The 24,524-nt window shown below is 34.3% G+C and overlaps 1 protein-coding gene across 1 annotated transcript in view; it reads left to right on the forward strand.

The window, feature by feature from the left end:
- The first annotated feature begins 7,656 nt into the window (after positions 1-7,656).
- The window catches only part of SYCP2L (synaptonemal complex protein 2 like), a 67,718-nt gene continuing 50,850 nt past the window's right edge, over positions 7,657-24,524 (forward strand). Inside the window, exons 1-12 of the mRNA XM_056823422.1 lie at positions 7,657-7,828; positions 10,518-10,598; positions 11,633-11,770; positions 11,853-11,970; positions 14,057-14,160; positions 14,572-14,596; positions 17,461-17,546; positions 17,823-17,911; positions 18,323-18,357; positions 18,894-19,036; positions 19,948-20,000; positions 20,449-20,494. Of these exons, the coding sequence (XP_056679400.1) occupies positions 7,823-7,828; positions 10,518-10,598; positions 11,633-11,770; positions 11,853-11,970; positions 14,057-14,160; positions 14,572-14,596; positions 17,461-17,546; positions 17,823-17,911; positions 18,323-18,357; positions 18,894-19,036; positions 19,948-20,000; positions 20,449-20,494 (924 nt within the window). The 5' untranslated portion in view covers positions 7,657-7,822. The remainder of the gene's footprint in view (positions 7,829-10,517; positions 10,599-11,632; positions 11,771-11,852; positions 11,971-14,056; positions 14,161-14,571; positions 14,597-17,460; positions 17,547-17,822; positions 17,912-18,322; positions 18,358-18,893; positions 19,037-19,947; positions 20,001-20,448; positions 20,495-24,524) is intronic.

The following is a 24,524-nucleotide window of genomic DNA, read 5'->3' on the forward strand; positions in this document are numbered from 1 at the left end:
GTTCTTGTCTTCAAAGCTCTGATCTTTGGGTTTATCAAACAACAGCTTGCTGAGGTCATTTAGTCTTACTCTATTCTGTTGATCCACCCTTCTATTTCTTAACCAGTATTGTTTTGATGACCACTGCTTTATAGTACAGTTTAAGATCTGGTACTGTGAGGCCCCCATCCTTCACATTTTTTTTCCATTATTTCCCTTGATATTCTTGATCTTTTGTTCTTCCAGATGAACTTTGTTATTTTTTTTTCTAATTCTATAAAAAAGTTTTTTGGTGATTTGATAGGTATGGCACTGAATAGATTAATTTGGGTAAGATTGTTGATTTAATTATGTTAGCTCATCCTACCCATGAGCAATTAATGTTTTTCCAATTATTTAGATCTAGTTTTAATTGTGTGAAGTGTTTTGTGGTTGTGTTCATATAATTCCTGTGTTTGTCTTAATTGATAAATTCCTTAATATTTTATATTGTCTAGAGTGGTTTTAAATGGAGCTTCTTTTTCTAACTCCTGTTGCTGAATTTTGTTGGAAATATACAGAAATGCTGATGATTTATCTTGTATCATGCAACTTTGCTAAAGTTGTTAATTATTTCCACTAATCTTTTAGTTGATTTTCTAGGTTTCTTTAAGTATACCATCAAATCATCTGCAAAGAATGATAATTTAGTTTCCTCATTGCCTACTTTAATCCCTTCAATTTATTTTTCTTCTCCAATTGCTACTGCTAGCATTTCTGTACAATGCTAAATAACAGAGGTGATAATGGGCATCCTTGCTTCACTCCTGAACTTATTGGGAAGGCTTCTAACTTGTCCCCATTGCAGATGATATTTGCTGATGTTTTTAAATATATACTGTTTATTATTTTGAGGAATGGCCCTTCTTTTCCTATACTTCCTATTGTTTTCTTTTTTTTTAATTTTATAGTATTTTATTTGATCATTTCCATGCATTTCCTATTGTTTTCAATAGGAATAGGTATTGTATTTTGTCAAAGTCTTTTCCTGTATCTATTGAGAAATCATATGATTTCTGTTGGTTTGATTATTGATATGGTCAATTATGTGTATGGCTTTCCTAACATTAGACCATCCTTTCATTCCTGGTATAAATCTCACCTAGTCATAGTGAATAATCCTTATGATAATTTGCTATAGTCTTTTTGCTAGAATTTTATTTTAGATTTTTGCATCTATGTTCATTGAGGAGATTGGTCTATATTTTCTCTGTTTTCAGTCTGCCTGGCTTAGGTATCAGTATCATATTTGTGTCATAAAAATAACTTGGTAGGACTCCTTCTTTGCTTATTTTGTCAAATAGTTTGTGTTGTATTAGGATTAGTTGTTCTTTAAATGTTTGATAGAATTTACTTGTGATTCCATCTGGACCTGGGAAATTTCTCTTAGAAAGTCCCTTGATAGCTTGTTTAATTTCTTTTTCTGAGATGGGATTATTTAAGTATTCTATTTTTCTCTTTTATTAATCTAGGCAATTTATATATTTGTAAATATCTACCCATTTCACCTAGATTGTCATATTTACTGCCATATAATTGGGTAAAATAGTTCTTAAGAATTACCTTAATTTGCTCAGTAGAGGTGAGATCACTCTTTTCACCTCTGATACTGTCAATTTGTTTCTCTTCTTTTTTTATTAGATTAGCCAGTACTTTATTTTATTTGTTTTTTCAAAGTACCAGGCCCTAGTCTTATTTTTTAGCTCAAAAGTTCTTTTACTTTCAAATTAATTAATTTCTCCTTTAATTTTTAGGATTTCCAATTTAGTTTCTATCTGGGAATTTTCTTTTTTTAATAAACCCTTACCTTCTGTCTTGGAATCAATACTGTATATTGGTTCCAAGGCTGAAAAGTGGTAAGAGCTAGGCAATGGGGGTTAAGTGACTTGTCCAGGGTCACACAGCTGGGAAGTATCTGAGGCCAGATTTTAATCTAGGACCCCCGTCTCTATGCCTGGCTCTCAATCCACTGAGCTACCCAGCTGCCCTTTATCTGGGGACTTTTAATTTGTTCTTTTTCTAATTTTTTAAGTTGAAAAATCAATTCATTGATCTCCTCCCTCTTGGTTTTGATGTTATAGGCACTCAGAGATATACATTTTCCCCTGAGTACTGCTTTGGCTGTATCCCATAGGTTTTGATATGTTGCCACCCCATTGTCATTCTTTTTAATGAAGTCCATAATTATTTTTATGATTTCTTTTTTGATCCACCAGTTTTGAAGGATTAGATTATTTAGTTTCCAATTAAATTTAAATTTGCCTTTCCATGGACCCTTGTTAATTATAATTTTGATCACATTGTGATCTGAAAAAGTTGCATTATTTCTGCTTTTCTGTATATGTTTGCAATATTTCTATGCCCTAGTACATGGTTAATCTTTTTATATATCTGAGGTACTACTGAGAAGAACATATATTCCTTTTTATCCCTGTTCATTTTTCTCCAGATAGCTATTAACTCTAATTTTTCTAGTATTTCTTTCACTTCTTATTTTTCAGTTTGATTCATATAGTTCTGAAAGAGGAATGTTGATATCCCACACCAGTATGGTCTTATAGTTTAGTTCTTCCTTGAGCTCCTTTATTTTTTCCTTTAGAAATCTAGATGCTATACCATTTGGTGCATATATGTATAGAATTTATATTACTTCATTGTTTATAGTACCTTTTAGGAAGATATAATTTCCTTCCTCATCTCTTTTAATCAGACCTATTTTTGCTTTAACTTTGTCTGAGATCATGATCGCTACTCTTGCCTTTTTTACTTTAGATGATTCATAATAAATTCTGCTCCAGCCTTTTACCTTTATTCTGTGTATGTCACTGTGTCACAAATGTGTTTCTTGTAAATAACATATAGTAGGATTTTGGTTTTTAATGCAATCTGCTATCTGCTTCTATTTTTTTTTTTTTTGTGATTTAATCCCATCCACATTTAGTGTTATGATTACTGTGTGTTGCCATCTATGGTATCCCCTTTAAATCTTGCTCTATTCCCCTTCTCTCTGTTCCTCCTCACCAATATTTTGCTTTTTTTTACTTTTTTTGTCCACTCCCCCAACTTCCTCCTTTCTCTAATTATCTCTCTCTTCCCTTAACTTATTCTACTTCTACTTCTCTGGGTAAGATAGACTTCTGTACCCCACTGAGTATACTTGTTTTATCCTCTCTGAGTCACTTATGAAGAGTAAAGTTTAGGTATTTCCCATGACCACCCTTATCCTCCTTCTCTATAATGATTTTTCATGCCTCTTTATGTTATATTTACCCCATCCTATCTCTCCCTTCCCTAATCTTAGTGAAACCCTCTCTTTCAGCCCTTGATTGATTTTTTTATATATAATTCATATGTATACATATCATTCATACATACATATCATTTCATCACATTTATATATATATCATATCATCATAATCACCCCTCTTTTTATTTTTTTATTTAAAAAAAAATTTAAAACCCTTACCTTCCATCTTGGAGTCAATACTATGTATTGGCTCCAAGACAAAAGAGTGGTAAGGGCTAGGCAATGGAGGTCAAGTGACTTGCCCAGGGTCACACTGCTGGGAAGTATCTGAGTCCAGATTTGAACCCAGGACCTCCTGTCTCTAGGCCTGACTCTCAATCCACTGAGCCACCCAGCTGCCCCCAATCAGCCCTCTTTGTGAGTAAATTCTTTCTATCTTCTCTACTACTGAGTAATTTTTGAGAATTAAAGAAAAATCTCTTTTCTGTAGACATATAAACATTTTGACCTTAATGAGTCCCTTAAATTTTCTCTTTCTTAGTGACCATTTGGGGCTTCTCTTGTGTCTCATATTTAGACTTCAAATTTTTTGTTTAGGTCTGGTTTATTCCTCAGGAATGCTTGGAAACCTTCTATCTTATTGAATGTCTATTTCCCCCCTGAAAGAATATACTCAGTTTTGCTGAATAGGCAACTCTGAGTTGTAATCCCAAATCCTTTGCCTTATTAAATATCATATTCCATGCTTTTTGATCCTTTAATATAGAAGCCGCTAAGTCCTTTGTGATCCTGATTGTAGCTCATGGTATTTGAATGGTTTCTTTCTGGCTGCATGAAGAATTTTTTTCCTTGGCTTGATGGCTCTTGAATTTAGCTAGGATCTCTGGGCAGTTATTTTTGAAAATTTATTGTAATATGATGTCCAAAGTTTTTTCTTATCATGGCTTTCAGAGAGTCCAATAATTCTCAAATTGTCTCTCCTAGATCTATTTTCTAGGTCAGTTGTTTTATTAATATTTCATATTTTCCTCTCTTTTTTATTCTTTTGATTCTGATTTATTGTTTTTTGATTTCTCATGATATTATTAGTTTCTAGATGGTCAGTTCTGATTTTTAAGGCCAGATTTTCTTCTGTCAGCTTTTGGTTTTCCTTTTTCAATTGTTCCATTTCTTCTTGCATTTCTCTTCCCCACTTTTCTTTCTCTTTCATTTCTCTTCCCTACTTTTCCTCTGCCTCTCTTAATTGGTTTCTTAAGTCTTTTTTGTGTTCTTCTAGAATCTGTGTCCCAATCCATATTTTTCTTTTGTACTTTGTGTGTGTTTTCTTTGCTTTCACTGTCCCCTTATGTATCTGTACCTTGCTTATTGTCTCCATAAAAATTCCTTAGAGTTAGCTGATTTTTTGTTGTTTGCTCGTTTTTCTTATCTAATTACAGGTAAGCTTGGGGGGTGGTGGTGATGTGATGGGCTGAGGGCTCTGAGAGCCTGCTCCTCCTCTTGATTCAATTGACCCTTATGTTAATAGCTTAAAGATTTGCCTCAGGCTTAGGTGTAAGCTTTTGATCTCACTCTGAACTTGATCAGGGCAGGGGTTGTGTACTTGATCCAGTTAGGCACACCTTTGATTGTCCTATCTTGAAACTCTGCCCTGTGCTTTTGGGTTTTTCTTTTCTTGTAAGATGTTTCACTCTATCTCCTTTTTGATTCTTTCACTCCTGTGTTGTGGTGATATTTTAGTTTTGATCAGAGAAGATTTTCATGGTGGCACAGAACTACTCTGGATTACTCTGCCATCATCATGCCTACATCATTATTAACAAAAAACCTACTGATTAATACCATCCCAAATTGCATAATTTTAAAAAGTAAATATTAGTGAAAATCCATTTGGGAAGATAGACAACATCTATTGTTTCAATTAATTCTGCTTTTAGAAACCCACTGGTTCTAGGTTCAAACCAAGCATTATAAAATCCAGAGCATCTGAATAGAAAATATTTAGTCAATTCATTCATTGCCTGAAGAAACTGCTTTTTTCTTAATATTGCACAAGATTACTTCTATGTAAAAAAAAAGCTTCCAAAAAAGCAAAGGAAAATGAAGAGCACAAAAATAAGAATAAATAAAAAGAGTGAATATAACAAAATTATCTTTTTTTTCATTATTTTCCTTAAGATTTATGAAAATGGTAAATTTCTAAATAAGACAAAGTACAAAGTTATTGTCAGTGTTAAAATTAATAACTGGAATTTTGTTCATTTTTCTCCTCTAGTATATAATTTCCCTGCTTTGTGTTTCCATTTTTTCCATTTGAAATACAAATGATAACAATTTTATTATTTTATATTTATTGTATATTATGGAGAAATGATAAAAATCTGTATGTAATCTGACTTTTCCCCTTTGCTTTATATATGATCTCTATAGAATACAGCCCCAATAATGCAACACGAAAGCAGGAAAATAAGATTTTTTAATACTTTGTTGGGTTTAGATTTTAATATATATGTATATGGAATATATGTGGAAAATATGAGAGATGGCATATTAGGTAAAGGCCTAGCCTTAGTGTTAAGAAAACCTGAATTAGTCCCATGTCGGATATATATTGGCTTTGTGACAGTAGGAAAGTCACTTCACTTCTTGGACTATAGATTCAGATGAGCTTTAGGATTGTATCTATAGGGGGTATTTCCACCCTGGAAGATATCTACACCCAATGAAATCACAGATTATGAAGAAAATCAAGTATATATGCCTACATGTATTAAATATAGTATCTAGTTAGTAGACAAAATATATATTCCAAATCACACATAATTTTGAATGTTTTTCATGTCTCCCAAAAATATGCTCTTAATTTAACCTAGAAATCTAAATTTTAGAAATTATATTTAGAAATCTCAAACTCAACATGTTCAAAAAAGAATCATCTCTTCTTTTAAAGTATTCCCCTCTTATGGACTTTCTTATTTGTGCTAAGGGTAACATTATCCTGTCAGTCATCCAGATTTTACAAACCTGCCAATCATCCTTGACTCTTTATTTCTCCCCAACACTGAGTCAATTGTTAAATTTTGTGGGGTTTGCTTCCACAGTATATTTCCTATCCTTTCAGGTCTCTCCACTCAAGAGTCCACTACCTAGTAGTGTAGACCATCACCATCTCCCACCTGGATTATTAATAATGCTGCACCTCCCCAATGGTATCACTGTCTCCAGTCTCTTTCCTCTTAAATCTATCCTCTGCAAAAGTGTCCAAAACAGTATACTCAAAACACAAAGGTCTGGCCTCATCAGTTCATGTCCAAGAAGCTCCAGTGGTTCCTTCTTGCTTTTTAAATAAAATACAAATTCTGCTTGGCTTTTCAAGCCCCTCATAATCTAGTTTCACTCTCCCTTCACATAGTTTACATTCTAGCCAACTGGACCTGCCTGCAAATTACCCATATACTACTGGGACAGGTAACTGTCCAGAATGCTTAGAAAGCATTTCTTTTTCCATGATTCCTAATAGAATTCTTAGTGTCCTTCAAAGTTCAGATCAAGATTCCATCTTCTACAGAAACCTATTCTGATCTCCATAGTTACTATGGAACACTCCCCAGAATTAACTTTTTTCTTTTTCTTTTTTCTATCTATCTACCTATGTATCTGTCTGTCTATCTAATCTCATAGAATGTACATTCTTTGAAGGCAGGGAGTGTTAGCTTTTTGTCTTTGTATCCCATACTATCCCTTAATCATGTAGAAAGACTTGCAGATCTTAGTTCCTAATCCTCCAACATCATTAATTGTGACTCTAGGCAAGTCACTTGCCCAGTTTCATCTCTAATGTGGAAATAAGAAAAACACACTTCACAGGATTGTGGTTAGGTTCGTATGAGATAGCATATATAAAAGGGCTTTGCTAATCACAATGTGCTCCATAAATGTTGATTATTTGGATTAATTATTGTTTCATAAATGCTTGTTGTTACCTCTTTCCTGTTTTCTAAGGCAGCCTACTCTGTAGCTATCCTGTAGCTCACTCAGCTGTTTCCCCAGAGTAACACTAATTACCTGCACCTTCTTCTTTCTTGAGCTTGGCCAAGTGCCTTGACTGACTCTGGCTAAACTTATAAAATGCACGGGGACCCCACAGCTCTTGAGTCTTCTGCTGGCATTCCTGCTGACCTAATGGGGGGGAAGAAGAAAAGAAAAAAAGGCTTTCACACAAAATTGGTTCAAGACTTTACTTGGTTCATAAGTTTGTCCTGGGGTTTGCCTTTGGGAATCTAGAAGTCATCGCTTTGAGGGTCCAAGAGCCTGTGGTTCCAGAACCTGGAGGGAGGTGGGAGGAGCAGAGGAAGTAATTACTTGGCTGGCTGGATTCCTGAAGTCCCCCGGCCCACAGGCTCCTTAGGGCCAAACACGTGACCCACGGAGGTCAGAAGTCCCGTGGCCCAGAGCTGCAGCTGTGCCAAATCTGCGGGGCTGGACCAGCTGCCTCTTATTATCTTAGTGCTGAATGTCCTCTGAGGCTGAGAGGATTACTCTTGGTAGCGGAGCTGAACGATGGAGGTGAGTGCTGTGGGGAGGGTGCAGAGCTGAAGCCACTACTCTACCTTAGCCACAATGAAGAATTGGCCAGGGTCTCCTTTCTAGCTGGGGTGTGTTGAACTAGAGGAGAAAAGGAATTGATTTTCTGCCTTGGCGGTATGGGACATAAACATAGTTTAGTTTCTATAGGGTGGGACAAATTCTAGCTGCTAAACTGCATGTAGTAGTGCAGAACAATGTACTAGCACTGTATAATTTATGAGGTACTGGATTCAAATTCTAGATGAGTCAACAAACCCTGGATCTTTGTATAACTTGTGAGATCTTCTTGGTCTTGTTAGCTGAGGAAATAGTAAACCTTTTGTCATTTTTTGAAGAAAATCCATTTTACCTTGCTTGCTAAAATTTTTTAGCAGTCTAGATAAGGGCAAAGAAGCAAAAATGATGATTTTTTTTAAAAAAAGGCTTGTGATAAAAGGAGTATGATAATGTCCAGACATTTCTAACCTGGCATGTGTAAATATTTTTTTACAGTATTTTGATAACTACTTCAACATTGTTTGCTTTCTAATCCTGTGGTTTATGTATTTGAAAATATTATCCTGAAGAAGCATCTATGTGCTTCACCAGGCTGCTAAGACAACTTACATAAAAGATGTTGAGAACTGCTGTAGATCAATGTTAATGGAAATTTGAAAATGGTGTGGATTCCTTGGAATCATAGACTTAGAACTGAAAAGAGTCTTACAACCCATCAACCGCATCTTTTTTTTCTGGTATTAAATTTTATTCTTCCCCAATTACATGTAAAAACAGTTTCCAACATTTTCCAAAGAATATAAAGTCACAAATTCTCTCCTTCCCAACCCCCTTTGAGATGGTAAGCAATCTCATATAGATTTTACTTGTGCAATCATGCAAAACATTTCCCCATATTTTCCTTTTGTGGAAGGAAACTCAAATCTGAAAAAAAAAATTAGGAAAGTGAAAAAAGATTGTTTTGATGTAGATTCAGACATTTTTTTTTCTCTGAAAATTGATGTCATTTTTTTTTTATCAAGAGTGCTTTGGGATAATTTTGGACTGCTGAGAATAGTTGTTATTGGTAAGGTATTCCTGTTACTGTACAATGTATTCATGATTCTGCTTATTTCACTCTGCTTTAGTCTGTGTAAATCTTTCCAGGTTTTCCTGAGTTCCTCCTGCTCATTTCTTAGAGCACAATAGTATTCCATTACAATTATATACTATAACTTAGCCATTTCCAAATTGATGGATATCCCCTCACTTTCCAAGTCTTTGCCACCTCAAAAAAGAGCTACTTTAAATATTTTTGTATGTATGAGTCCTTCCCTTTTTTGGTTTTTATCTCTTTAGGATACAAACCTAGTAACAGTGTTAATTTGTTAAAGAGTATGTTTTGTTTTATAGCCTCTTGGACATAGGTTCAAATTAATCTCTGGAATGATTGAATCAGTTTACAACTCTCCCAGTAGAGAATTAGTGTCTCACTTTTCCCACATCCCCTCTAAGTTTTGTCATTTTCCTTTTCTGTCATAACTGCCAATCTAATGGAGCTCCAGTCTGAGAATATCAGAAAAGTTTTCCTTTATAATGTCCTCATGGAGCTGACAAGCAACTCCACTGGATTATACATGTATCATTGTTCAAAATCTATTTCCATGATATTCATATTTGCAATACTGATCTTTTAAAGCCCAAATTCAATCATATCCTCATCAAACTACATGATTGATCATATGTTTTTCTTCTGCGTGTCTACTCCCACAGTTCTTTCCCTGGATGTGGATAGTGTTCTTTCTCATAAATTCCTCTGTGTCCCAGGATTGTAACCTAGTTCTTTGTATGGGCAATGAGAAAAGAGTCTTGCACTCAGAGCCAGCAAAGGGATTCCTGTAATCTCCTTTTGAACAGTTGTCTTGACCCTCTTTACCATCTATGGCTGAGAGTTCCAAAAGCCTTATCTGCTGCTTCAGCTATGCTCCACCTCCACCCAGGTGCACTAGATCCTTCCTGTCAGCCTTCTAAGTTTCTTGGGGGTTGAAAAAATTACTTTACCTTTTCTTTTGTGGGTTATGCTGTTCCAGAATTCATTTCAAAGTGTTCTAACATAGCTTTTTAGAGGGTAATTTGGTAGAAATAAGATGGGTCCCTGTACCTTATCCACTATCTTGTCTCTGGCCTCTAACCCCCAGCCCCATCCTTTTACCTATAAGGAAACTGACATTGGAAAGTTAAGGGTCTTGTCCCATGTCACACAGTCAGTAAATGTCTGAGGTAATATTTGAACCCAGGTGAACTACAAATTGAATGCCCTATCTAAATTTCCCGGCCCTCTTCCTCCTTTCTGTGCAAGGAGGTAACTCCAAAGAAGTGCTTTATTGTTAAATCATTTTAATTTTCCTCGTGAATGATAAATTGTTTTTAATCCTCAGTTTTAGATTTTTATTCAGAGAATCACATTTGAACTATTTTGGCTTACTATTTCTGTTAAAATTTTTCCCTCACAAATGTTAATTTTAAAAAATTATAATTTTTTCTTAGTCCTATAAAAAGGTTTTGAGCTAACAAGTGGTTATTATTCCTACTAAAACTATAAACTTTAAATATGAATTATTTTAAAATAATGATAATCTGTCTTACTGTTTGAAAAGTTATTAAATAAAAACTAAAAACTTCTTTTTATCAGGTACAGGTAGAGAATGAGAAAGCTCCTTCATATAACATCACTGAAGAGGCCAAGAGTGTGTCTGTACCAGCTGAGTTCTCTGTAAAGATAAACTTTGTTTTGTGTTCTCTCCAATACTTACTATGTAAAGTAGTTATGTTCATTTTATATATGCATTCTTGCATTTACTTTCAAATTGGACTTTCACACTATAGAGGTTAAGACAATAATTGGACTTAGTGAAATTAAAATAATTGTGATTTATAATGTATATATTTTAGATGTAGACTATTGAGTATTAACTTAATGTTTGCTAAATTTTGCTAAAACAAATGTAGTTATAAGGTTTAAGTAGGGAAATATTCAAGTAGTCATATTCACATGACAAACCAGTCTTGTAATTCCAGCTGTAGAATTAAAGCATCATAACACGTGAAGGGCACCAAATATTCAGCTCTTTAAAAAAAAAAAACTCTTACCTTCTCTCATAGAATCAATACTGTGTATTGGTTTTAAGGCAGAAGAGCAGTAAGGGCTAGGCAATGGGGGTTAAGTGACTTGGTCAGAGTCACACAGCTAGGAAGTGTCAGATTTGAGCCCAGGACCTTTGGTCTCTAGGCCTGGCTCTCAATCCACTGAGCTACCCAGCTGCCCCTGCATATTCAGACTTTTAAAGGAAATGAAGGACTAGGGCATGTGTGTGAGTGAATTACACAGCGCCCCCCCCCCCACCAAAGACCAGGTATAAGCTCAAAAATTCCCAATTTACATATGACAATGATGCTATTTCCTAAACATTATTTTCTTATTATCTATAATCACATTGCTTTTGAACCAGCCTTCTCTCCTTCATAAGTCAGTAATATCTCTAGGAGAGTAAGTATGTTGTCTTTGACAATTTTTACTTTTCTAAGGACCTTAAGACTTTTTTAAAATTGAGTTTTATTTAGAATAATCATTGATCATGACACAACTGAAAAGAAACCCTCAATTCTGGAATTCTGTTTCACTTCTACCTTATCTTTAGCTTAAATTATCTCTATACTAGATTATTAGTCACAACAGTTTTTATGTAAAACTCAAGTCTGCATTAATGAACTTTGTTGAAAAGGTGGTTTTCAAACTTATCTTTCCAGCTGCAGTCACTTATAATTGATGCATTTCATGGTCGTGGATTTGACAAAATCAAAGAATATTTGCAGCAAAATGAGAACTCTTCTAATCAAAAATACAACAAATTCCTATTAACCCATCTTGACAGATTGATAAATAAGGCAAGTCAAGTTTTAGAAGTTAGAATGCCAGCATGTAATCTTATCTGAGCCCCATTAACCTTATTGTGGCATGAAAATGCAGGAGTTGGACAAGAATGAATTCCAGTATGTTTCCTTGTTGCTGAAGTGTATTCAGAGGTTCTTCACAGAGAATAGGAAAGAAGATGAGCAATTATTAATTCAACAAGGATTGGTCCCAAAGATAAGTGTCCTCTTTTCCTGTTTACACGTAACAGCATGGTGTTGGGAGATGGCTGTTGGGTTTTTTTAAGTCTTACATCTTTTGTCTTTACATCACAACATCATTTCTAGATATCACTTTTCTCTCCTCAACCCTCCTTAAATGAAGAATTAATTTGCTTAGCTATTGTGTTAAAAGATGTGTTATTTTTTCTACTACTTTCAACATCATTTTCAAGGAGAAAGAAGGATGCTCATTGCCTACATTTCATGTAAGAAAACGAAAGTGGTGAATTATAGTTAATCCAACACCAAGACAATAAAATGGCAAAGCAGCTAGAGAGCTGACCTTGAAGTCAGTAAGGTCTGAGTTGGAGTACTGCCTCTGACATGTGAGACCCTGGGCAGGAAAGGTAGAGGTGGGCATCACCATTTTAGCTCCTATCCCTTAAGCCAGGATGATCAACTTTTGGGGTACCTTTTTTATTGATAAATATTGCCAGATTCCACAACAAAATCCTTAGAGCAAGTCTCATTTTTCCATTGACTTTGTGTAGAAAATTGAATATACATCCTTCAATTCAATTAAACAAACATTTAAATGCCTTTACAATCTACTGGAGGAATGGGCAATGGAGACATCAAATAAGTATGATAAAAAGAAGGGTGATAGAACCAAAGGAGAGATCCAGACAAATTGCTCTGGGAAAATTAGAAGTAGGAAAGAAGTCTTGGCTTTGAGTGTGGAGGTAGAGAGTTTAGAAAAGATGACACCCAAGCAGGTAGGTGGCTCAGTGGAGAGAGAGAAAGAGAGCCAGGACTGGAGGCAAGAATTCTTGGGTTCCAGTTTGGCCTTGGTTATTTTTTAGCTGGGAAATCACTTAACCCCAATTGCCTAGCCCTTACTGCTTTTCTGTCTTAGAACCAATACTCATTGATTCCAAGATGGAAATTAAGGATTAAAGAGAGAGAGAGAGAGAGAGAGAGAGAGATGGCACCTGTGTTGAGCCTCAATAAATGGCTTTGAAAGCTTTTTTTTTTTTTTGGTCAGGAAGAGGTTTCAACTACAGCTAGACTTGTGGAATGATGAATGTTTATTATAATTCTGGATGTTTTCATTCCTGCAGCATTCTCAAATTTGAGATTCTCATGTTTCACTCATGCACTGGAGAAACAATAACTATTTTGAGTACCTATAATGTCTCCCTAATTCTTTCATCTAAGTCTTTTTTTGGTCCAAATCTATAATTTCCAATTTTAGGGAATTCCAGATATGGGAGTCCATTCCACAGATGTAGATTGACAGCTGTTCAGAGATAGTTGCTTGACTCACAAAAATTAAACATAAAAATATACTGACCGTGTGAGACCCTTTGTTAAAATTTCAGTATAAGTATTGACAGGTTAGAAATTGAAAAATGCTACAAATCAGGGCTCCATTTACTATCTATACTTTGTGTTAATGATGCAGATTAAACCTAAAAATGCATATGCATACATCCTCCCCCTCCTCTTGTTAAATATTTAATAGCACACCTTGGGGTAAAGAGGTCAATTGCCTTTGGTTGCACAATCTGTGAACCCAAGTCTTCTTGACTTCAAGGTTGGCCCTCTATCATAACATGCTGCCTTTCTTTAGCTGTATATTTTTTCCCAATTATGACCTTGCCTATATATGTGCCAATGTATTATTTACCCTGCATATATGTCAAGGCAGCTATAGCTGTGGTTAAGAGCACTGGGCCTGGAGACAGGAAGAACTGAGTTCTGTGATAACATCCTAGCCATGTGACCCTAGGCAAGTCACTTGACTTATTGCTTGACAAAAGGATCCATTGGAGAAGGAAATGGCAAACCATTCCAGTATCCTTGCAAGAAAATGCAAAGGATAGCTGTGGTCCATGATTGAGCAACACTATATGTGTCTGTCCAATAGAGAGTTTATTGTACTATAGGCTGAAATTTCTTGGGAATGAGATATCAAGTTGGATTTTTAAAACTAGTTCTTTTTTGAAAACTGTAAGACTGAAATTCTGTTAAATGAGCTTATTTTTAGTTAAATAGACAATAGTGATGTGATCATTCATGACTTCATTTTTTAATTCTAAATGGTTTCCTGGTTTGAAAGAACTATCGGATTTCTGAACTTTGGAGAACTAACAACTATATCCTTGGTTCAAGTTTTAGAAGATCTTTTTAACACTGCCTTGGTAAGACAAAGAATAGAAGTAGCTGTTTTATTTGCTGGATGCCATTTAACTAGAAATTGCAAGAATCTTGAGATTCTTTATAGGACTTTCATGAAAACACCAAATGGGGTTACAGAGTCAGATATAAAGGAAATGCTGAACAATATTGAACCTTTTTTGTGACCTAGACTCCACTAGCTGTCTGGGAATGCCTATGGACCCCTCAATAATACTTTTAAAATTTATAAAATACATATATGAATATATAAAAGAAAGCAAAATATATTGATATACATTTATCAACAAAACAAGTTCACAGACTCCAGGTTGAGAAACCCTGCATTTAGATGAAAGCTTAATTGTTTAATTTTTTAAATAAAGCTATTATATGATTGCCTATAGCTTCTTCATATGTTTTCCCCTTTTTATTAGGTAATTTCCAAATGCAGTCATAAGGGTGAGTACTGGCTACTACAATTATAAAGTGATCAGAGGAAAGGTTAGCAAAGCATTTCAGTTTTCTTGTTTGAACTCGGAGCCAAGCCACAGTCTAAGTCTAAATCTTGCCTGTTCAAAAACACTTTCACTATTCATCATCTCTCACTGACTTATGAAAATTTAGCCATTTATAGCTTTATAACACCTCTCTGTCTGTCTGTCACAGTATTTCTACTCCCTTAGTTTAGACTCTCCCATCTCTACTAGATTATTGCAAAAGCTTTTAATTGGTCTTTTTGACTCATTCCTTTTCCTTTTAAAGTCTTTCACACAACTACAATAAAACATTCCTTAAGTGCACATTTGAAACTGTTACTCTCATTCTCAATGCTTGTAAAATGAAATAGAAATTCTTTTTTTAAAACCCCTTTTTTATTTGATTATTTTCTTTGTTCCTGGTTGTTAAGTTTATAACAATTTTAAAAAATTTTAAATTGCAGCAATCTTTAGGAATCATCTCTAAGATGTCACATAAAATGTTAATTCTTTTTAATTTTATTTAATTAAGATAATTTTTCCATAGCTACATGATTTGTGTTCTTCTCTCCCCTTCCCACCCCACTTCTGTTGCCAACCTGCAATTCCACTGGGTTTTACATGTGTCATGAAATATTAATTCTTAAGTTGTCCTGAGCAATTGGATTTGAAAGTATAACTAGTGGCTTGGTGGATAGAGAGCAAGGCCTAGTGTCAGAGGATTTGTGTGACCTTGTACAAGTCACTTAATCCCCATTGCCTGCTCTATAATACTCTTCTGCCTTAAAAGTGATACTTCCTATCAATTCTAGGACAGAAGATAAGGACTTTAAACAAACCATTGCTTCCCAACCCCAACATGTATTTCCAGCCTTATTGGATATTGCTCCCTCTCCTGTACTCTCTGATGGAGCCAAACTGGCCTCTTCATAGGACTCTCTATTTTTAGTCTCTTTACTTTTGCTCTGGTCATCCATCCTATTGGGATAAACTCTTTCCTTACCCTTGCCTCCCAGAGACCAGCACTTCCTTTGACAGGTGGCTTGGTTCCTTTCTTCTGCATGAAATCTTGCCTGCTTTCTGCTCCCTACCCCAAACAACTAGTACGCTTTCTTCCAATCTAGCTTGTATTTAACTATTATTTTATTTATTCACTTTATACTGTATAATTGGGCTTGTCCTCATTAGAATGTAAGCTCCTTTTGATAAGGGGCTGCTCCCTTCCTTCTTTCAGCTTCTGCACCCCTCACTGTGTTTGGTACATAAGAGACACTTTAACAGATACTTGATTGATTAACTTACCCAAGGATGCTGAAAGTTCTGAGGGATTGATTTAGTTCAATAGGTCTTTGCTGAACACAAAACTGTGCAAGGCCCTGAGGACAGAAAGATGAAAAACTAACCTTGTACCTGCTCTCGATAACAAAATAATAGCTCACATTTACCTGAAGGTTTATTGTAAAATGAGAGTAGATGATTATATTGTGAGAAGATGAAGTATTTAGGAAATGTCAGGTGTAATGACATAAAAGAGTTAATGATGATGAAATTCTTTTGGGGGAAGGGATTATTGAAGATATCACTTAAGTAATTTTGTTTCCTTCTTTTGGTCTTTAATGTTTCATTTACATCCAGTTATATCTAATTTACTATCAGTAATAGGTTATATCTATAAATATCAGTTATATATTATTTTAACATTTTTTACATTGAGTTCCAAATTCTCTCTTCTCTCTTCATTGAGAAAGCAAATAATTTATACAGGTCATACATGTGCAGTCATACAAGAAAAATTTCCATATTAATTATATGGTGAAAGAAAACACAAAACAGCCCAAGAAGAATAAATAAAGTTAAAAAATGCTATACTCCATCTATTAAATTGTGCATAAGCTTTGACTTGGCAATAATGTCACTAGGTCTGTAGTTAAAGAGATAAAAGAAGAGGAAAAAGTTCCATATGTATAAGATTATTTACAGCATTTCTTTTCATGATAGTAAAGAACTGGAAACTAAGAGTGACCATTAATTGGGGTATGGCTGAATTGAGTATATGAAGGTAATAGAATACTATTTCTCTGTAAGAAATGACCAAGGGAATGATTTCAGAAAAAAAAAAACTTGAAGATGTGTATGAATTGATACAAAATGAAGGAACAGAATCAGAACAATTTTGACAATATCAGTTTTGTCAAGTTAAAGACTTCAAAAGACATAGGAACTTTGTGACCAGCCACTAATCCAAAGATCTCATGATCAAACATTCTATCCATCTTCAGATGGAGAGATGATAGACTCGAGTACGGATTGAATCATCTTTTCTTTTTTGTTGGACTTGGCTAATGAGAGAATTTGTTTACATTGACTTTACATATTTTAAATAGATTTTAATAGGTTTCAGGGTTTGGGTTTTTTTGGTCTACTCAATGGGGAGAGAATTGGAAGAGGGAGGGAGACAATTTACAACTGAAAGTAAAATAAAATTGAATTTGAAGTGGGAATAACAAAAGTGAAGAAGGGTAGAAGAGCCATGATCAGGGCAATGAATTTCTGAATTTATAGCCTTGATAAAGGGGATCAAGTTTTGGTGATAATGAACAATAAGCTGTGACCACTGAGTAAATGGCTGAGGTAGACTAGCTTTGGATTAAGGAATGGTTGAAAAAGGAGGTATAACTGAGCCTGAGAAGTTAGAAGTATCTTCAATAGCAGCTGCTCTCATAGTGTGTTTGAAGGATCAGTGGGACTCACCTAGGTGCCTGCCATCTTGTGATGTTTTAAATTTGGGAATAGTTATATCATTCCTTTTTTGCAAATGCCTCATCAATATTTTAATTCTGCTTGTAGGGAAAATCCAGCTATTGGATTCATTCTTATTTGACTTGGGACTTCTGGTGGCAGACAAAACTATTAATTATTTGATTCGACAGGAGGTAAGCTACAGCTGATGAAAATGGTGGAAAGACTGACTAGAGGAGTTGAAGGACCTGAATTAATCTCACTTAACATTTACTGATTGTGTGACTAGACAAGTCACCTAACCTCTCCCTGATCTTCTGTTTTCTCATTTGTAAAGTAAGGGAATTGGGCTCTCAGATATTTCTAGCTCTCCATCATGGAAATACTTAAGAAATCTGGGGAGAAAAAAAATCATATTTGGTTTTTCATATCCTACTTTAACAAAGTGTTTGTTTTCCGTCTCTTAAAAGGGTCTAAGGACTTTGAACTCCATCTTGGAAAAATTGCCTCAGGAAGAGAGAGAGAAATTTCCTTTATCAGACAACAATTGCTTTCTTATGTAAGTGGCCTCATAGCCAATTATAAGATGCTACAAAGGATATAATTTAATACAATACAAAATAAGATATAGTATAGATACAATAGCTAACATCTACATATCGCTTTAAAATTTGCCAAGTGCACAAAGAGGGCTCAATAACTGGAACCTTACCTTCATTTATAAGTACCTCAATTGGCTGTTTATCATGGTAAAAAATTAATTCATTTAGCCATTTAATATATGTCCAGGAAATCTTCCCCCCTTTAAAAATAGCCTACCATTTTTATATTGAACCCCAAACATCCTTAATTTCTTTTTTTAATGGTAGACGAAATTTTACCCAATTTAAACTAGTGTTTGTTATGTAAGGCTCTTAGTATTTACTCTGTAATTTAAATGAACTCATGTATCTATTAATTTTTTTTTCAGGAAAGGCCTTGCAAAGGCAATTCCAGAAACAGGTGGTAAGATGTTTAGAAGCATTATTAGTTAGTGATACTGTTGTATTTTTTTTCTTTGCTTCTGTTTAATATACTTGTATAAGAATTAAACTCAGGTCAAATTAAAATAGAGATATTATTTTGATAATACAAAATAATTAAAATATTAGCCATTATTTCAGTTACTATGGGAAGCCATGTTGGATAATCTTACTTTGTATTTCTATTCTATAGAAACCTTTAATACACTTATACACTTAATTTAAAATTTTATTTAAATTTTATATATTTTATAAATAGTTGTTAAATATCCTTTTGCATTTTAAGGATTCTTGTAATATTCCTTTAGTCTGTATGTAGATTTCTTGAATCTGTATGTATCATTGAGTAGGTTGCAAGATAATATAAAAATAATATAGGTTAATGAAGTAAATTTTATTCCTCTTGAAGCAATACTTGTTTCTGAAGAGGAAATTTTCAAGGACAATATAGTGCTTATTTGGAGAATTATTTTGCTTTATAATCAGAATATAATCATTTCTGATACTTTTTATCCTTAGATTATGAACTGCAAATTGCTCTTTCTGAAGCCTTGTGCAGGATGGTGAGCAAAAAGTCAAGAGCTGACCTTGCCCATAGATGGTTTGAAGATGACATCATTGCTTCAGCTTTCAAAGAGATACGGGACAGAGAATTTGAGACGGTGAGAGACCCTATCTAGAAAATTCAATTTGAAGATATTAAACATCTACATAAAATGGAGGCACTGGAAAAAGCAGAAGCTATGTGGCCACAGATCTTAGTAAATTTAAACTATCACTGGAGACCTGTGTGCATATAAGACAAAAAGAAAATGTAAGATAGTATGTTAAAATATGTCCTATGGACAGTTGCTACCTGAATGACCATGGGCAAACCACTTAAACATCTCTAGAATTTCCTCACCTGTAAAATGAGAGAATTATTCTGTATGACTCCTCCTTTCTATATCCTATAAATGATTCAGGATATTGGAATATAGTAAAAAATCAGATTGAATTGGAATGCATGGTGGAAGAGGATGTGACTTGACTTAATTTTGAAGGATATATAGATTCAGGAAAATAGGAGGGAACTTGACTAAAACAATGGAAGATGGGAATTGTTATATTTTGGTGAAACAAAGGAGGTTGGTTTGATATAGAATATAGGAAATAAGTTGCATGAACCATGGGACTTGGACTTTGCAGATAGTAAATCCCCCTGTATTCTAGAAGAAAAAATTGATATGCTCAGTGGTGGTGCTTTCCACTTTTGATTAAATCTGAAGTTTTTAATATCTAAGATGGCAATGAGAATTTTTTGTTTATGGGGGCAGCGGGTAGCTCAGTGGATTGAGAGCCATGCTTAGAGACGGAAGGTCCTAGGTTCAAATCTAGGCTCAGACACTTCCCAGCTGTCTGACCCTGAGCAAGTCACTTAACCCCATTGCCTAGCCCTTACCACTCTTCTGCCTTGCAGCCAATACACAGTATTGACTCCAAGATGGAAGGTAAGGGTTTTTAAAAAAAGAATTTTGTTTATAATTTTAATCTTTAAATAAATAACAAGCCTACCATTTTCTTTATCTTGAAGGACAGTAGAAAATTTCTTAATTGCCTAAATGATAGGCTTGGTGATAAAAGAAGGTAAGAACCTCAATTTTAATACCACTGGACTTATTGATAGTAATATGATTCTAGAAATTTCTTTGATATTTTAGAAGAACAAATTAAAAGAACATTGCTTTGAAGTTCAAGGACTTCAATTTGAATCCTACTTCTGTGGTTTAGTTTTTGGTGGGACCTTAGGCTAGTCATTTAACTTTTGTGGTCCTCAGTTTTTCTGTCAAATAAGGGAATTGAATTGGATGGCTTCCAATTCCTTTCACTTCTCTATCTCTAATTGCAGTTGCATCCCTTTTCTGTTAGAATTCCGACTACCTTCATTAGTAACCAGCATTGTGATGTCTTTGCTCAACTCTGTTCAAAGGGATTTTTAACAATACTTGACTTCATTATAGGAACATTTGTTTATGAAACTTCTAAATTTGTTTTGCTTCAAATCAGATTTTTCTAATAATGTGCCATTTTACAGGGTTTGTACATTTCCATGTGTTGCTGCCTTTGTTGATGAATATGAGGTAAGGCTATCTCCTCCCCTTCCCTACTAGGCATGTTCATCACATAGAATCAATTTAATTATAGCATGAGGAAATTGCTACAAAAATCTTACTCTATTGCCTCATTATGGCATTATGATATGACCCTCAGTTACTAAAAGCTTACCAGTGGACATGGCAGATTGTACCATATTTGAAATATTTAGACTTCTAGCAGCCCACTCCAGTCCCATGTGGACTTTCTCAAAATAGCATACCCAAATATAAAACATTGTGTCATCAATTGTTTGACTAATTGGTGATGGATTATTTGGCCATGGCTATTTATTAAGTAAAGAAAAACAGAAAATCTCATCGAGCCCTATGTAACTTCCTTCCATTAATATAGTGATGCTAATAGGATTATGAAAAAGGGTGTGTGTTAGAGAATGCTAAGTATTTAGATTATCTACAAACATTAACTGAGTTGCTGGTATTCTAAATGTGAGATTTTTGTCTAGTTATATACCACTGTAAGACCTAATTCATATTAATCTTTACATTATCACTATACACACAAAATCAGAAGACTGAAGAGATTTGTAGCCAAATAGAAGGATATCTCACTGATGTTTCTTGGAAAGTCAAATAAAAGGAGCAAGTGGAATTAATTTTATTTTATCCTCAAAGGCTATAAGAAACATCATTTTGTTTGGGGTATTTGCTCATCTCTTACTGCAGTACTGTTTAATATAAGTATTTGCAAAAAAGTCACAAATGTGGGAAAGTTTAGTTTGTACATGCTTGCCTTGAAGAGAATAGAAAACATAAAAACAAATATGTGAAGAAGTTGATCAGATCCTATGACTTATCAATGTATGCTTTGATATTTGGCAACCTCATTGAAGAGAAGAACAACTAGGCGAGATCATGGAAAAATATTGAGAGTGAAGACTAAGAGAACCCCCATAAGCCTCTTGCCTATCATAATGGGTAATTTCTTTTAGAAAAGAACCAGAAAGTTCTGGACTGAGCAAAAACACCAAGTAATATTACAAGAAGAGAAATTGATTATATTTTAAAGGACAGTAAATGATTCATTACTGATTTGGAGATACTGACTAAATCTCATCACACTACCAATTTATTAGAACAAAGACCCAAATATTACAAAACTAGAAGAAAAGTATGGCAATAAATGAAAATAATTTCAAGCTATTGATGTCAAGTAAATGATGTCATGAAATAAAAGAAAAGAATACCATTCCTATTAGAATGTAACCTTTTTGAAGACATTGAGTATAGAAATTTTGTATAGAACCTTAATTGATACCAATTTTCATAGCCAGGAGCCCCAAAGGGTCTAAAAAGTGGACTTGGTAAACACTTGATTTACTAAGAGATAAATAAGAGCCAAGAGCAATACCAGTTTAAAACATAAATTCATTTAAAAAAAATCTTACAAAGAAGGATGATTGATAATTGTAAGCAGTAACCCTCATGAAACAATGGAAAGAAAAATCAATTTGGAGAAATCTTGGCAAAAGATCAAATTAAACAAAGTCTTCCTGAAGGCAGTTGAATATAAAACCAGAAGGGAAACAATAAATAGATGAAAGATGGAAAAGATTTGCAATGATTTTTATAATAAATTACTGATTTTAACATTACAGATGTACTTATAGAGGAAGTAAAAATACCTTTCAAAGGAACAAAACTGGGAGAAACAGACTATACCAAATGTACATACAGAATATCCACAGTGAAAGACATACAGTAGGCATCATGGGTCATGGAGGAGAGGAGTTGGAAGGAAGATAGCTGCTATAAATGTAGAGCAGGACAGAGAATAAGCTAGGAGGGAAACTAACAGCTTGGCTGTGACTTCTGAGAATGGTGGTCACAGACAAAGACTTGCCAAGCAAATCAGTAGTGAGTAAGGAACCATCCTAGGGGAGAGGGGGCAAACAACAACAATAATAAAAAAAAATGAAAACGAAAAGGCAAATTAGGATATGAAAATATAAGCACATCACAGTGAAAAAGATATGCTGAATTTTTAAAAAATTCTTAGGAAAAACAATAGTCCTTGGAAATACTCTTAATTATGGGAATAGTGATGGACAATTGTTATAAACAGAATAAATGGACCCGAACCTGATGCGATTTTAGGAGACAAGAAGGATATTCTTTGCCCAAATATTTTCCCCACCTAATTGACAAAACTTAAACAAGTCAGGCATCTGTCTTACTGCTGCATCTTAGATTCACTGGATTCATTTAAGTCTCAGATGAAATCTTATATGTGAAAGGCCTTTCTAAGTTCTCTTTTCTCCTTACTACCTCCTTCCTTAGTGCCTTCCTCTCATTATCTTCTTTCTATTGTGTCTATGCATGTCTTATATTTAATGGTATCAACGCATCTAAGCCTATATTGTTAAAATCCAAATATGGTTTGATTTGCTGTCTTTCATGAAATGAGTCTAAAAATCTTTGCAAAACAAAATATTTTCCTTGTGATGCACTTATGTTTTCACATCCTAATATTTTGTTTGTCTTGTTCTCCAATTTTTTTTTACATTTGTAACCTCCTCAAAGATGAAGACTGTTTTTTACCTTTCCTTATATCCCTAGCTTTGAGCAGTCTAGAATATAATAAGAACTTAATAAATATTTTTGATTGACCACAACAGAAAATACTGCCTTTTATTTTTTATTAGTATTTTTCCTCAGTTACATGAAAAAAAACATTTTTAACCTATCCATGCCCCCCAAACCTATCTTAGAAACGATATGGTTCTGAAACAGGAGAGCAATATGAACAAGGCAATGGAGGTTAAATAACTAGCCCAGACACTAAGAAGTGTCTGAGGCTAACTTTAAACCCAGGACCTCCACGCTTAGCTTTCTATCGACTGTATTACATAGCTGCCTCATCTCTTTTTTTCTCCTTTCCCCTCCCTGAGATGGTGAGCCATCTGATTGTGCAATAACGTAAAATATTTTCCTTATTAGTAATTTCTTGGAAGAGAACTTGCACAAAATGAAGACAGTGAAATACTTTGGTCTGTATTCAGATTCTATCAGTTCTCTCTCTGGAGGCAGATGACATTTTTCATCATGAGTTCTTGGGGATTGCCTTAGATCACTGTATTGCTAAAGATAGCAAAGTTATTTAAACTTGTTCATTACTGTTATTGTGTATAATGTTCTGTTTCTGCTCATTTCACTCTGCATCAGTTCATATAGGTCTTTCCAGGTTTTGCTAAAAGGGTCCAAATTAACACACAACTTCGCAAAAATAATTTGTGTATCAGTTAAGGATGCCCTAGAACATAATGATCCTTTCTCTCTTGAACCTCACAGAGTACTTTGTCTTGTAGTACTCATATGTATTTAAGTATTTTGTATCAGCTATTTGTGTTTGTCATATTCTAAACTGTGAACTTCAAGAAAAGGATTTTGCGTCTTATCTAAAACTTTTCTCTCTCCCCCAGTTCTCTGCACTTTTTATCCTATAGTGTTAAAATAGGAACAATTTTTCACCTTTCCTTTTACTGAGAAATGATCATCCTATAACCAGTGTTAAAATGTCTATCCTTTTTTCCTTATTTTTTTCAATTAACAACTCTTACAAGGTCATCACCTGCCCTCTCCCATTAGGGGGAAAACTTAAACATGTGTTTACAAATTTAGTTATTCAGGCAAAATGAATTTCCATACTGACCATGTCCAAAAAGTATGTCTCATTCTGAATCTCGAGTCCTTCATCTCTATATCAGGAGATGGATGGCAATGTGCCACTGTGTCTCTGTAATCATAGCTGTTTGTGGCATTGATCAGTATTCGTAAGTCTTCCAAAGTTGTTTGTCTTTACTAAGTTGTTTTTATAAATTATTCTCTTGGTTCTGCTTGTTTCACTCTGTATCAGTTCATGAAAATCTTCCCCATTTTCTCTGAAACTATCTCTTTTGTTATTTCTTATGGCACAATAGTATTCCATTGTTTTCATATATCATGATTTGTTTAGCCATTTCTCAAACTGATGAGTGTCCACCATTTAAAAAATATT

Source organism: Monodelphis domestica, chromosome 3, assembly GCF_027887165.1.
Source record: "Monodelphis domestica isolate mMonDom1 chromosome 3, mMonDom1.pri, whole genome shotgun sequence".
Lineage (NCBI taxonomy): Eukaryota > Metazoa > Chordata > Mammalia > Didelphimorphia > Didelphidae > Monodelphis > Monodelphis domestica.